Source organism: Camelina sativa, chromosome 2 (genome assembly GCF_000633955.1).
Source record: "Camelina sativa cultivar DH55 chromosome 2, Cs, whole genome shotgun sequence".
Classification (NCBI taxonomy): domain Eukaryota; kingdom Viridiplantae; phylum Streptophyta; class Magnoliopsida; order Brassicales; family Brassicaceae; genus Camelina; species Camelina sativa.
The window spans coordinates 17,643,261-17,658,501 of NC_025686.1; the positions used below are offsets into that span (position 1 = coordinate 17,643,261).

At 34.8% G+C, this 15,241-nt stretch overlaps 2 protein-coding genes across 2 annotated transcripts; both read right to left on the reverse strand.

The window, feature by feature from the left end:
- LOC104728108 (PP2A regulatory subunit TAP46) lies at positions 193-2,678 on the reverse strand. The gene is made up of 9 exons (XM_010447139.2): positions 2,448-2,678; positions 2,219-2,341; positions 1,861-1,947; positions 1,627-1,731; positions 1,352-1,513; positions 1,238-1,273; positions 1,087-1,158; positions 711-991; positions 193-622 (listed from the first exon to the last, which is right to left on the reverse strand). Exons 1-9 carry the CDS (start codon positions 2,541-2,543, stop codon positions 367-369), a joined length of 1,218 nt encoding a protein of 405 aa, XP_010445441.1. The 5' UTR covers positions 2,544-2,678; the 3' UTR covers positions 193-366.
- Positions 7,136-14,142, reverse strand: LOC104753524 (calcium-transporting ATPase 8, plasma membrane-type-like). Its single transcript, XM_019235781.1, has 31 exons — positions 14,040-14,142; positions 13,804-13,935; positions 13,623-13,712; positions 13,328-13,397; positions 13,149-13,219; positions 12,980-13,063; positions 12,810-12,887; positions 12,657-12,731; positions 12,099-12,182; positions 11,939-12,021; positions 11,723-11,831; positions 11,568-11,623; positions 11,426-11,468; positions 11,261-11,344; positions 11,024-11,161; positions 10,861-10,926; positions 10,679-10,774; positions 10,362-10,478; positions 10,122-10,274; positions 9,927-9,986; positions 9,574-9,729; positions 9,246-9,362; positions 9,064-9,162; positions 8,771-8,908; positions 8,562-8,665; positions 8,331-8,376; positions 8,015-8,134; positions 7,826-7,927; positions 7,633-7,724; positions 7,460-7,541; positions 7,136-7,356 (listed from the first exon to the last, which is right to left on the reverse strand). The coding sequence occupies exons 3-30, from the start codon at positions 13,665-13,667 to the stop codon at positions 7,490-7,492; spliced, it is 2,538 nt and encodes an 845-aa protein (XP_019091326.1). The 5' UTR covers positions 13,668-13,712; positions 13,804-13,935; positions 14,040-14,142; the 3' UTR covers positions 7,136-7,356; positions 7,460-7,489.

Below are 15,241 nucleotides of genomic sequence, written 5' to 3' on the forward strand. Positions count from 1 at the left end.
TCCTCGTTTCACTTTTGCTGTTTGATTCCATAAATGGTGCTTGTGATTGAACGTGGGTCACACAATAATGGAGGACTAAAAAAAAGATGGGTCTCACTCAGATCCAGTCACACGTTAATATTTTACTAAATTTGTATATATACAGTGCATCTATAAACGGCGTATTTAATAATAATATTCCAAGAAAGAAAATACGAAAATGAAAGTAGTTAAATCTTATGCTGTAAATCTGTAACAGAGTAGGCTTAAGAGTATAAAGATGACTACATTACAGACATCAAAAGTGAAAGAAGAGGTTTTTGTGAAATAAGAAACAAAAGAGGGGAGGAAGTGTTAAATATGTGTGTGAGCCACAGGCTCGATCTCTCAGCCGCAAGGTGTGAGTTTCTTGTTACCTGCACCACGAGGATTATCGTCCTTCCAATCATCGAAAGCTCTAGCTTTCATCACTGCTTCTTCGTCTTCATCATCCTCTTCCTCGTCCTCTTCCTTTCTTCTCAGAGGTTTATCGTTGTACCATGAGGTGGTTGCTTCTTCGATGGCTTTTTTCGTTTGCTCTTGCCAATCATTCATTATATTCATCTCTGTTAAACCAGCATCCTCTATGCACATTGTTGGCATCCTATAAACTCAAGGTTAATCATCATTTTTTTAAATCTCACAAAGGAATTATAATTTGTGATGACTGATGAGTATAGTTTTGTGTTTACCTGTGACTTGGTTGGAAAACCTGAGCTATCATCCTCTCTCTGTTGGTAGAAAGCGGTCCACCCACGATGCTTGCTGGACCAAATATAAGAGGTTGGTGTTTGTGTTCGTGACCTTGTGACACTGAAGCTCTTCCTTCTAATACATCTTGCGCAAATGTGGCACAAGTGATTGGTTGTGCAGGATTAGAGTACTGTACTCTGGCAGCAGCGTCTCTGTGCCATGTCTCAGCTTTCTTTGTACGATCATCAAGAGCATCCCGGGAAAACACATCATCTCCATCCTGATCAAGAGATCATAATAATTTTCTTCGTTTATATGTTTATCAAATAGTTTTGTTAGCACGTAAGAAAAAACTAACACCGAGAGGTAAGCTACCTTCAACTGTCTTTCCTTTATTGCAGAGAGCATTTCCTCTTCTCTCTTTAGCATTTCCAACAGATCAATAGCCTGTAGTGAAGTTCAATCATAAGATAAACCTCAACTTGACACAAATCATAGGATTCTAATAAATGATTTTTAGACAAACCTTACAAACAGCCAAGTTGATTGACGATAGCCAAGCCTGCAGAGAAAAGCCATAAGACCAGGCTTAGAAGAAAATCGAATTAGAGAAAGCAGCAAAATAAAAAATGGGACAAACCTCTCTCTCTTCTTCGCTATCATCATCTGGAATATCTTCTTCTCCAGCTTCCACCGGAGTTGACAAGGCAGCTGCTTTAGTTGAACGTCCGCGTCGCTCCTTCCTCTCTTTAATTTCAAGAAGTTTTGCCTCAGCGGCCTTTTGACGTTTGAATCGAGCTATCTACAAAGTATCATAGTTACAAATACACAACATGCATTTCAAAAATCCACAAACATTAAACTTCATTCTCGTGATTATATAAACAAACAAAAGAAACAGGGGGATAAATCTACCTTGAGAGCCCTTCGATCAGCAGGTGCACCAGAACCTCCTCGTGAAGAAGCCTCCAACTCTTCATCTGGAACAAGTTCCATTGCCTCACAGAACGAAAAGAACTCCTAGACACAATAACAAGACGATACATTAGTCTCAAAAAATCCAAACAAAATGCTCATTCATTCCCACTAGCACACTATTTATCAAAGGGATGCAATAATAACCAGCAAACAACTCAACAGAAAACTCACCTTCAACTTCGCATACGATGCCTTGACAACCTGAATCCGATCGTCCTGTATGATTTTCTCCGTCAACTCCGCAAGATAGTAAGGCACCTAAAATCACAATAACAAATATATATCCCTCGTCACGTTAAAGATAACAACTCAAAAACACACACCAATCTTATGATCTAACCACAGAGTAACTGGTAATTTCAGACTCCACATTTGATAGTTCTACAATTTCAGCTATAAAAGAGTAAAAAAGTAACAGGACCAGCCAAAGTTGTTCAATTTCTGCTATTTCTACACCAAAACTAATAACAAAACTAGAATACAAACATAACACTAAAACCCCAAAACTCGATAGCAAGAGAAAATTTACCAAAAGATATTTGAGATTGGTGGTGCTAATATCTTCTTTAGTCTCATTAGAGGAGAACAAGCCCAGTTTCCCGATCATGTCTTCGCACTTCTGAAACATCTCACATCCTTTCTTCACAACATCCTAGTTTAAAGAAAACAACGTCCAATTCAGTTTTAAAAAGCTCGCGACCCATTTCAAATAAAAACCCTAATCGAATTCGTATAGAAACAGTGTAAGAAGGTTCAACCTGATCAACACCAGACTCTGAAGCAGCGAGATGAATTTTCCTAGCTTGCTCGAATAGCGCCGATAAAGGCATTTCCTCCATAGCTAAACCACCCATCACACGCAAATGAAAAACGAATTCAAAATATCACAGAGAAATATATCTACGGATTCGAGAAATGGATGAATTTGTTTTTTTAGGGTTTCCCAAATCGAAATCTGACGAATTTACCAGAGAGAGTTTTTAGATGAAACTGTTAACTGTGCGATGAGCTTTATAAGGTTTTTACGGTTGAGATCATGCCATGTCAAGTGAAATGATAGTTGTAAAACATTATAAGCCGTTAGATCTCTGTAGACAAAATCTCAAACCGACTCGGTTTGTAAAAATCAAAGTCAAAAGATCAGGTACGGCCGGGTGTACTGTAAACACAGAGAGCACATATTTATACAAGAGTTTGAAAGGATCGTTCTATACAAGATAACGATACCTATACAAAAATAAAAAACTCTATCAATGTTAAACTATATCAACAACAATAGAGATAAACTCTATCTACACTAATAATATATAAGTATGACTCTCACTCATTTCACTCTACATAGATTGAAGAGGAAAATTAGTGCTGTACAATCAGAATACAACTTTCATTTGTTTTGGACCTACAATAACCATCCGTTAATTTGAAAATACTAATATCATATGGCTATATATTACTCTTTTAGAGAAAACAAAATTTATTATAAATTTATAAGTAATTCACGCATACGTGTCAGTTGTCACTTGTCATCACCACACAAAAGCTTCTGATTTAATTAATTTCTCTTTTTTTTCCCAAACAAAATTGAAGGGGTGTGATGTGGAAAACAGTAAAATAGTAATAGAAGAATCAAAGAGAGAGGAAACAAAGAAAGAAAAAAGGAGATAAATTAAGTCTAATATGAGAGCAAGTTAGAGGAGCAGGATTCATTCTATCTACCAGAACTTCCACTTGGTTATGCACTTCAATAAGAATCCTGTCGGTGCGGACCAGAAGAAACCTTCCCTGAACATTTTGGATGCTTTGGAAAAATCGTAATAATCTGGTGTTTGAAGGTAATGTCTACCTAATATCAGATTTGCTTAACACTACAAAAAAAAAAAAAAACCTGTATTTTGGAAAATATTTTTTGTGACTCTTATTTTGGTCACAAAAAAAGTGCAACCATTTTGTGACCAATTTGTGACTAATAAACTACTACATGATATATATAGACTAAAAAGTCGCATATTCGTGACGAAATTATATAGTTGGAAAATGGTCTCATATACTATATAATTTATCTTTTTGTTTTCTTTCAGCTGAAAGAAGAAATCAGAGTGATTGCAAAGGTAATCAACACAAATCATAGCCGTATGAGCTAACACAAACCTCCGCCATCATATTCTCAGCTTACGATCTCACCGTTACCAACGAGGGTAAGTAACCTCAAACTTATTAATCGGTTCTCATATGCTTAATAACGAGACTATATATCAAAATTGTTATTGAGATCGTTAGTGCCTTACCAAATAGTAGTTGTTTTAACCAATTTATTGTAGCACTTACTTAGCTAGATCTGTTTCATTCATATCATTTTATTTTGTTCATTTACTAGTTAACGATGAGGTCAATTGAGTCTCTAGTGGTATTAGAGAGTGAATATATATTCGTTTATGCTTTATTGCTTTACAATCGTTGCATATACGTTTGATTCTTTGAATGATTATGACTTCATGGATCCGTTCATTATGTAAATATTAATTGTGATGTTGCTTTATTATTGAATTCATTGCCGTCTTTATTTTAAAACGCTTTATTTATTTTGTTGGTATGGTATATTAGATTCTTCACGCTGTTTTGAACTATAAATTGTAGTTAATTGTTTTACCTATAATTATATAATTTATATTATATCGGTTTATAGCTTTAGTATAATAGTTTGAATAATTCATATAGTTATAGTTATATTTAACCATCGAGCATTGCTAAAATTATTTTGTTTATTGTTAACTATTACTAGTAAATATTTATTTTGTGTCATGATTGGCTTTAAAATAACTAAATAATTAAACTGCTATCGATCATGATTTCATAATAGTTAGTCACATGCTTTCGATGACGATGAACAAATGTTATTTGCTTACACAAGATTTTGAATTTTTTTAACATCTAACAAACTTTATTACTATGAACCAGAAGTATACATGATTATCAATGAGATTACAACTACAACCAATAGTTTGTGTAACGAAGAAGCAAAAGTGCAACCATTTTGTCAATCTGGCGTGACTATTATGTTTGAGAATTTTTTTTTTTTATTGATGAAATACCGGTAATGCATTCAAAATTCATAGCGCATAACTTTCGGATTGATTGAAACTCTAATAAAGTAAGAGATGTCATTGATTTTGGTTGCACTTAATACCCATTTCTGTTGTCCTACTATTAGCTTTCCACTCCGTTTCAATATATTGTTTTCATGGTGGTTTCATCGCTTACATATCAAATTCGAGTTGATTTGTATTAATCTTCGAAACGTCCACAATAGATCATACTGACGACATTTGGTAACAATTGCACAACTAACATTTGATGTTAGTATGACCAAACACACGGCCAATAAGATCGAAAAACTCTCTGACGAAAACACTGGATATGGAGAAACAAAAGTTGATTTAGAACCACCGATGATTAGATCTACTATCCGAGAACAAGGGCCAACAAAGAGGTTGTGTAATAACGGAAGAAACCATATGGAATCCACCAGAAAACAGTTTTCGATCAACCCTAGACTTTTGGATCAGTATATAGAATGAAAAGACGAAAAACAATAACTGAGAAATGAAAGCGAGGAAAAACCAACCAACTTCGGATAATCAAGTGCTGGACGGAGTTGCAATAGATATGAAGCAACAAAAGAAGAATATCTTTTTATATGCAGGACAACATTATTAGCGTAAAAAATATAAGAGAAATTCCTTTAAATACCATTAAAAATGTCTTTTCCAAAAATACCACATTTTAGATTTTTTTTTTTTCCAAAAATACCACAAAAGTCTTTTTTCCAACATTACCACAAACACAAAAAAATTAAATTTTAAAGATGTAAAATTATTATTTTTATGTTTGGGTTGACAAATTTAGTTTTAAAGTATAGTTATTAGGGGTAGAGTTTAGTATTTATAATTTAGAGATTAGTTTTTAGTATTAAAACTTTAGTTCAATTATGTGGTATTTTTAGAAAAAATACATTTTAGTGATATTTTTGGAAAAAATAACTAAATTGTAGTATTTTTGGAATAAAAACCTATTTTAGTGGTATTTATGATAATTGTCTAAAATATAATATCTTTTCTCTAGCATTTTTGCATCGGTAACATGTTTTCCACACAACTTCAGCTTGGAAGTGGTCTTAAACATCGCTAAGTTGTATTCAGCTACAAACTTAAAATCTTGTAGTTTCAAATGCAATCACTCATAACGGACTTTGGGTAACACCATAATTCTTTGGTGATCAACTGATCATAAATGTCATTTAGATCTTTCGAAAGAATTTTTGGAACTTTCACTGTCAAATATTCATTTTTCAAGTTCTCATGAAGGTGACGACGAAAGAATATTATAGCCTTAGCTTTGATTTTGATGCATGCATGCTTAACTTCCCTTTTTTATTGCATCATCTAGTTTTTCAGAAACTATATATAGTGCATCCAGCACACCAAGACATTTCTGGATATGGCAAGGACCCCGAATTCCAAATTTGTAGTTGTAAGATTCGACATTTTTTATTTTTTTTTTTTTTACAACATTCGACATTTTTTTTTTTTTGAAATTATAGAAATGTGATTATATGATCATTGGTTTTTCGAGTAATTTTGATTAATAGTATATTAATATACTACATTTGCTTAAATAAATGCAATATCGATAGTGAACAAAATAATTTATTACTAGAGGAGAAGGTTATAAAGATAACACAATTCTCCTAAAATAAACATCCGTTAATTTGAAATACTAGTATCATATGTGATTGATTATTGTTGTGGTTTTCATGGATAAAGAAAAGTCTCCATTAGTGGTTTACATAATTTATTATATACGTATATATAGATTGTAGTAGTAAGTAACACAAATAGAAAAGAATCATAAAGACGTCTAATATATGCTTATACTGTGTAACTTTATTAACTTCTTCGTTGTACCACACACAGCATCATTGGAACTAAAATAAACAACCGAAGACCTTTATAAGATTTACCATTGAGATCACGCCGCGTCAAGTGAAGATGGTAAAATTGAAAAAAAAAAAAAAAACATAAGCCGTTGGATCTATAGGCAGAACCTCAAACCGGTGCGGGGGTGCACTGTAAAACCACATGTGGCTACTGGCTATGGTATGAAAGTTTGTAGTAGTAATTGATATTATTAGTTTTTGTGTGTACGAATATACTAGTATCCCACTGGCTGTCTAACCGTTTAAAATTGTCGTGGTGGTCGTAATTCGATGAACCTAAGGCAGTAAACCTAGGAGGAAAGGTAGATTTTGGTATAGGAACCAACTGAAAATTTCAAAGAAATTTGATAGATAAAAGAAGATATAATCGGGTAGATTCGACAAAAAAAAAATTATTGCGAGGAATCAGCTATATCAGAAGATTTAGAAACATCCAAGAACTCATGAAACGAAAATGAAGAGACGAATTGATTGAACAAAACTTATATAAATATATGACTCTCACTCATTTCGCTCTACATATGTTGAAGAGGAAATGAATTTGACTGAACTAGCTGTACTATAATATATACACAGCACAATAATCCGGCATTATATAGTCTCTCACGCAGACCCACGCAGAGAACAAAAACCTCCTAAGCGACCATAGCTAGAAGGATGCTTCAGAAGTTGACCTGAAATGAGAATTTGTAAGTTCAGAGTAACTCTACTTGTCAAATCTAAAATAAGATATTCATGTGTGATTCATTAGAAGATTAGAGAGTAAAAGGTTCTTACGGTAGTTGTGCCTATATGGTAAGATAAATCTCAGTTACGGTAGTATTGGTTTTCTGGGTAAGGGAAGCGAGTGGCCACTTGGCTGTACAAAAAGTTTAAATATACGTATAGATATTGAGAAAAATGTGAAGAGTAAAACTTATAAACTAGTTGAGGATCTTTATGAGCAGAACCTGAGCAATCCCAAAAGACTTGTCGTCACCAATTTTTTCATGTCAAGCTTGACTGAAGAAACGAACATGCCTGCGAACTCCATTACGATTATCTGACACAGAAGGAACAAAAAAGAAAGTAATTATGTTTTCGGGTTAGATATGAACAGAAAAAGAAGATAAATGTTGTAATCACCTTGTGCAGAGGACTTACCTGAAATATAATAGTTGAGGTTATTGTAACGAGAAACATGTTCTCTCTGAAGATTTCTTTAAAGGTTTGGTCTATGCTTTGGATTTCAAACTCATTAAACATCTGCGTTATTTTAAAAAGACAGAGAGAGATGATCAACATATTAGCAAATGAACCCTGATAACAAGAGTGGGAGAAATTGGACATTACCAGGCAGAAGACAAAGGAATTGAATATAAATGTGTTCATCACTTTTTCAGCATTGCTGCTAGGACCATGCTTTAGCTTCTCAGAGTTTATGAGTACCAGCGACACCACTAGGTAAAATACCTGGAAGAAGGTAAGTCATGACAGAAGCACTATTTAGAGGTCTCCAAGTCAGTGTTTGTGTCTCTAATCTATATAGTTAATTAGTAAAGAAAACCAAGGAATTGCATTTTCTCCCTGAAAACTATGAAGGAGTACAAATTTTTTTATCGGACATTAACGTCCACACATGATAAATCAAGGATTTTACCCGACATACCTGTATTATCAACTTGGACCACATCGTCTTGGTAATAAGAGGGTCTCTGAAAAAAAAAGACAGAAAAAGGTATACATATGTATGATCAGTTTGCTTATATTCACGTAGAACAGAACCAGAACTGAAAAATCAACTGTTTCTTCCAAATTTTTGGCACCAATACAGTAAGTCTCTTTCTAAGACAACTATATACTGACTTAATCAAATCAAATCCTATTCAGATTTTTGTACCTTATACCAACCGGTGGCTTTCCCATTAGGAGGCGATCAGCTCTTGGTCGGTATGCCAATGCAAATGCTCCTAAGATGTCGATACTAAGATTAAGCAACAGAAGCTGCATCAGGGAAACGCAAAAACTGGGTTAGGGAAAAAGGTTTCAAATCGTGGTAAAGCTGGATTACAAGATGATGAAGTTACAAAGGGATAACAATTTTTTAACCTGCACGGCGTTAAGTGGAAATGCATCATAAACCACAACCTCAACCACACAGAGAGTTAATGCTGATACACTGACAGTGAGCCGGAATAGGATAGATCTCTGGATATTGGTGTATAGAGATCGAGACCATATGATACACTGCATTATCCAAACAAGCCTCTAATATCTTATCAGAAAGATTTAAACAAAATTTCACTGCCAAAAGGTCAAAGCTTGCTCATCATTATTGTATGCATTCTATAAGCCGCTACTGCCCAAGTTTATCATTTCAACCAAGCATATAATAAACCAACCTTGACAATCGTAGCAAAATTATCATCCTGTATAATGATATCGGAATTCTCTTTTGCTGCTGTGGTTCCTCCAGTTCCCATAGCAAGGCTAACATCCGCCTGTTCAAGGAAAAGTGATGATGGACATGTCTTTCTGTTTAGAATTCATGTTCTCTTTGAGTTTAAATATGATAATTACTGACCGCGAGTAGTGTCTTTGAATCATGTATTCCCATCCCTGTGGCTGCAACTACATGCCCTATTCTCGTCAGTGCTTCGACAAGCAGAAGGTTGTCGCTGGGAGAAGATTCAGCAAGAACCTACACATAGAGTAGTGTGTTAATTTCTAACTCAATCCAGTTCTTGAACCAGTCGGCTAATATAGACCTATTAAAAAATATGTCACTCAGCAAGGTGTGACAGTGTGACGATTGATACTATCTTATCTCATGATTCCAGTCATCGATGTTTCATGATGTGCACAGATAAATATATACGTTAAACAATAAATATAGAAGAATGGATTCAAACCAAGATCTCTCCGGCGATCTGCTCTCTCTCTGAATCGGAAAGATCACGAAATTGAGCTCCTGTCCTTATATTACGGCCAGATGCATCCCTCAATATCCCACATTCCATTGCTTTCGCTTGTGCAGTCCAAACGTCTTCGTCTGTCACCATGCAAACCTGAAATCAACAGCTTCCACTTAGAAAGTAGACCAATAAAAGGGGGGTTACCCCAAGAAAAAAATATCAAAGGTGTCACTGCATACGATATAAGGTTTAAATATTTACTACGCCAGGCCCAAACTCAGTGAGAGAAAGCAAACAATTCGAGTAGGAAATCATTCTCTACTACTCAGAGTTTAGAAATTTCATGGCACCTGAACACCTCCGGAATTGCACAGTTGAATCGCATCCCTTGTGTCTGGCCGGCAAGGATCCTGCATGTTATTCAAAACGTTGGATAAATAATGTTAGTAGTGAAAAGACTTCACAGGCTTTGAAGAAAATGGAATCAGGTACCAATTCTCATTGATACTAATTATAATATTTAGAATGAGCGCTGGTAATGTTACCTTGATACCAATAATAGCCAACAAAACAAGGTCTTGAGGTATTATAGAAAGTTTCTCATTGGTTGGAAGACTTCCCAGGTGATAAGGTTGATAAGCAAGTGCAGCACAACGCAGTCCTTCCTTACACATGTTTTCAATTGTTCCTTCAAAGAACTTAAGAGAGAATGGACTCTTACATAAAACTCCAAACAAGAAATAATAGTTCATTTTTATATTAGTCATCTAGGTTCATATACAAACCTTTCGTTGCTGTTCATCAATAGTTCTGGGGTTGTTGGCCCCATCCATATACCATTCGCATTTACTCAAAATAACTTTTGCAAATCCTGTCCAATGAACGTGGGCTCGTGTACCAAGCTAGAAATGAATAATAAGAAGTAAAACAACTATATAAGGATCAAATTTAGCATAAAATATGCAGGCAGATTTACAGTCAAACAATTCCAGATTCTAACAAAGCTGCAACAAAGTACCTGGGTCAAGTTAAAACCAGTATATATATATGTATGTGTATGTGTGTGTGCGCTCGCACAACAACATAGACAAGGTTATGTTACCTGTAGTGCCACACCTCCATATTTCTTCTTTGGATTGAATGGTATAATATGATGGACTAATGATGCTGACCTAGCATCATCAAATTTCATTCCCAACTACAAAATACAAGTAACTAACAGTCAGTAGTAATAAACATAATAGCTATAGCAAGTACTAATGTCAGATTAGAAAGAAACAAAACCTTATTCCCCAAGCGAAGAATGGCCTGTTCTGTCGGTGATCCATAAACCTCTGGTACAGTGGCTCCCTATAGTTAAGTATGAACTTACTAAGAATAATTCATATTACACGAATCTAATCAAATAGTTTATGTCCAAATCAACGCTGTAATCCAGGACACTTACCGTTTCAGAAACAACACTGCCATTTGTGTTTTGGGCAATGCCTTCAATGATTAGTTCTTTAAGAAACGTGGGCAACTGTGAAACATTATCCATATCTTGTATTCTTCTTCCTCCAGCCCAGACATCGACCACCGACATCTGCTTAGCAGAAAATAAATGCTTAAATAGGTACTCACTACTCAGGAAGAATAAGATGAAGCAGGAAAGAGCTGATTGCATATAAAAGAGAACACTTGCCTGATTCAAAGTTAAAATTCCAGTTTTATGACATACTATAGTTGTAACAGATCCCATTCTTTCACATGCAGAGAGTGTTTGCACCTGAAAAACATTTACGGTAGTAAAGCGCACACGTTGATGCTCTAACGACAATAAGAAAAATGGGATATAAAATTAGAGTACCAAAACTTTGTCTCTCATCATTTTTCTCATTGTCTTTGCAAGGCTGATGGAAAGAGGAAAACGATAAGATGAGAAACATGAAGAAAGTAACGGTCGAGAGAAACAATATAAACTGAAACAAAAATACTAGAAGCAGGCATACTTCAAGCGAACAGCTATAGAAAGTCCAACAGGCACTGCCACTATTATTGTTGCAATCTGAAAAAAAATCATGTTTTGGCAACCGCCAACGAAATTCCAATAAAAGACCATATGTCATTACTGTAGCCACAAAGGTAAATTTCAGCATTCCCGTACCATAAAACTCAGGGATTTGATCACAAATTCTGTTGCTTCATGGGCAGAGGTATGTCCGTGAATAAACATTGGAGTTCCATCTGACTTTTTGGTCTTACCACTAAAGTATCTGAAATTAAATCGCAAGCTTGTTAGGTCCTTATTGAGCTGGAGATATTAGCTATGAATGCAGAACATATGTGCAATGGGTACATTGTAAAGTAAAGAAAGACTTACAGGCCCAACTGAACAATAACGGCAACTGAAGCAAACAAAAGGACTAAGCAGTTGGCAGAAATCGCAAGCCATTGCAAGTATCCCTAGTAAAACAAATCACAGATGATAAACGCGCAAACTGTTATAGGTAGCAAGAAATTAGTAATCAATAAAAACAGACCTGAAAGGGCTTTTGGTCTTCAGTCTCATGTCGAATCTCCTCCATCTTCAACCACCATCCAGTGTTCTTTCCAACAGTTGTAACCTTAATACACGGGAAAGAATAAAGTGAATCAGAAGATCAAGAACCATATACAGAGAAAGCAAGAATAGAAACCAATCTTGTAACTGAGAAAGAAAAAAAAAATCACACAGAGTATAACTATGTTGTTGCCCTAATTCCAGGTTTCAGAATTTGCGTTTCTGCACTTCCCACAAAAAAACAATTGTAGATTACTTCTTTTCTCTCAACTTCACTTTATTCAAGATCAATCAATCTATTGCTGGCACTAGAAGAAGAGACAGCATTGAGGCGAAGAAAGAGAAGCTGTATGCAGAAACACGGAATAGGTTCCAATGAATTATTTTGTTGTGAAGAAACAGTTATAGTTATAGTGTTTATCAACGTGACTTATCCCTTTCAACATAGGCCTCATCTTTAATAAAAGTAGCTATACATCTATGAGAAGGATGTGTCAAGCTTAAAAAAAAAATTAAGATACGTGGCTCGAGAGCTTACCAGCATTGTACCTATGCCTTCTATAAGTTTTGAGCCAGATAACAGGAACGGATTACTTTGAAGATCTTTTTGAACCTGCTAATTGAAAAGAGAGATTAGAGATACAGGGGAGGTAATGATACAGCTCATCAACAAGGGTACAGTACAGCATACAATTTCGTCTGAGCCAGTAATTTCTTGCTCGTCAACTTTCAACGAGTTGGCAACAAACAGGACACCATCTGCAGGTACCTGCACCATAAATCAAAAATCACACCACACAAATTGTGAAGCTCAAGACAGACAAGCCAAAGAAATATTTCTGTTAAAAGTGTGATGCTTACCTGAAAACCATTCTTGAGGGGTACAATATCGCCGACAACAATATCATAGATAGAAACCATGAATCTTCTGCCACCTCTAATAACCTGCAATCAAAAACGTTCAGCAGACATTGTGGGAAAGTGCAACACCATACACAAGGGACGAAGAAAACCGTCAGCAGGAACACACCTCTAGATACACGTTTCTCTTCTCCTCAGTCAACTTTTCATACCAACAAGAATGCTTGTACTCGGCGGTAGCTGCAAAATATTAGACAAACAAAATCAATCTGATTGTTTCTAACTTTCCATATTCTCTCTTGTAACTCAACAGCAACTCATGAACATGAAAGATTGTAGTTACGATACCTCTCACAATGATGTCAAGAACAGTGGTCAAAATGATGCAGGCTTCTACATACAATCCATCGAGGACACCCTGCAAGTGTCATGAACATGAGATATAGAAAATAAACTCAGACAGATAACTGAAAAGAGCTCAAATCTAAAAGAATCCCCCTTGACAAAAAGCAACACCTAAACACCAAAGCAACAGTATTATAACCAACGAGATAATCAGAGTAAACAGAAAATGTTAATGTCAAAACATAATTACCAAAGAAGATCATCTTGTACAGATTATAAAATAAAATAAAAAACTCACCATTGTGAAAATCCGCAGCAGCAAAAAACATAGAGCAGCAAGCATGATAAGCAGCAAATGAGGAGACTGGCTAGCTCTCCAGAGAAAGCACTACAACCAAAACAATGTAACCAAAATTGAAAAGCTTTGCCAAATAGAGAAAAAAAATCCAAACTTTCTTGTCTACATGAACTGTGCATACCCAGAAACTCTTTCCCTTTCTGCAAGGGTATGTGTTCGACCCAAATGTGTTCCTGCGATGCTGTATCTCCTCATAGTGCCGATCTATGCCCAGTTTCAAGTCAGTCCTCAGTAGATTTGATAACCCATGAACCTGTGAATCATTATCATCAAATGGGTATAAATCAGAATAAAACCTAAGACCAAAGAATCAACGAAAGAGATGATTAGATTAATCACACAAGTGTGTGTGCTTACCCCATGATATCGATTCAAAGTTTCGAGGCTACGATCTTTGAATAGCTGAATGAGTTCTTCCAATCCAATCCCAAACCCGCCAGAAGTTGAAGGTTCTGTGTGCCAAAACCCAAACGATTTTTTTTTTTTCGGTTTAATTCGGTTTGAGTTTCGGGTTCAATAAAACTAAGGTTCTATACTCCGGTTAGGCGCTGAAAAGAAGAAATAATATTATATGATTAATTACGAAATTTGGGAGTACGAAAAAAATACCGTTGTTTGCTGATTGTTGCTCTGCGTCTTGATGATCACGTACAACATGCTTATTACACAGTAGAAAACATTCAAGATTAGAGATAGATAATAAGTAAAACCAGATCTTAAAAATCTACTACTCCTACTAACAGGACTGAGATCATTTATTACGCTTACTGATTGGTCAGGTGTTGGTGTTGTGTTCCTCGTCAACTTCTCGATTACCACTTTATAAAACGCGTGATATAATCCCTTCAACGTACCCTGTAAGATTTTTTTTTTAAAACAAATTGGGTATCACCATATAAAAACAAATTATTTAAGGGTCCACTAAAAAAATAAGTGTTAAGATAAAAAGGTCTAAAAAAAAAAATGAGCTTAATTAAGGAAACTCTAAACCAAGATTTGTTTTTATCTACAACAAACCTTTTTTTTCTTTTTGATAGTGATCTAGTTTTATTTTTTACTTTATTTGATATATCTAACTTTTGTCATATTTATTAGCCTTCGTTGATAAAGTTTTCATATGTTACTCTTAGGGGGAGGTATTGGTTTAGGATTTAGAAAGAGTTTTAATGACTTTGTGTTTTTAAAAATCTTGCTGATTTTTTAAATCATAGAAAATTAGAAAGTAAAAACGAAGGATTCTATAAGAGATTGTTTAGGAAGTTATTTTAAATCTTGCTGATTTGTGTTTCCTAATCTTGTAAAATATTTCATAAAATCTTTCAAAATCTTTCTATTTGATGAAAGAGTTTTCATGACTTTTGTTATGAAGGAAATGTTATAAAATCCTAAACCAATAACACAAAATTTGAATTCATTAACAATCCATGATTCTTTTGTTTTAATTGAATAACATAAAACTTTTAATGACTTTATAAGACTCTTAATCCAATAACACTAGATTTATCAAGATTTTAGATAACTTTTTACAAATCCACAACCAATAACACCAAATTTTTAAA

Excerpts from the sequence above, each read along its gene's own strand:
- LOC104753524 (XM_019235781.1), bottom strand. The coding sequence starts at position 13,667 with ATGCTTGCTGCTCTATGTTTTTTGCTGCTGCGGATTTTCACAATG. Across the intron at positions 13,220-13,327 it reads TCTTGACATCATTGTGAGAG|CTACCGCCGAGTACAAGCAT; the intron begins GTATCGTAACTA and ends AATATTTTGCAG. Across the intron at positions 10,479-10,678 it reads ATGGAGGTGTGGCACTACAG|CTTGGTACACGAGCCCACGT; the intron begins GTAACATAACCT and ends ATTCATTTCTAG.
- LOC104728108 (XM_010447139.2), bottom strand. The coding sequence starts at position 2,543 with ATGGGTGGTTTAGCTATGGAGGAAATGCCTTTATCGGCGCTATTCGAG. Across the intron at positions 1,732-1,860 it reads CATCGTATGCGAAGTTGAAG|GAGTTCTTTTCGTTCTGTGA; the intron begins GTGAGTTTTCTG and ends TATTGTGTCTAG. Across the intron at positions 1,514-1,626 it reads CTGATCGAAGGGCTCTCAAG|ATAGCTCGATTCAAACGTCA; the intron begins GTAGATTTATCC and ends GATACTTTGTAG.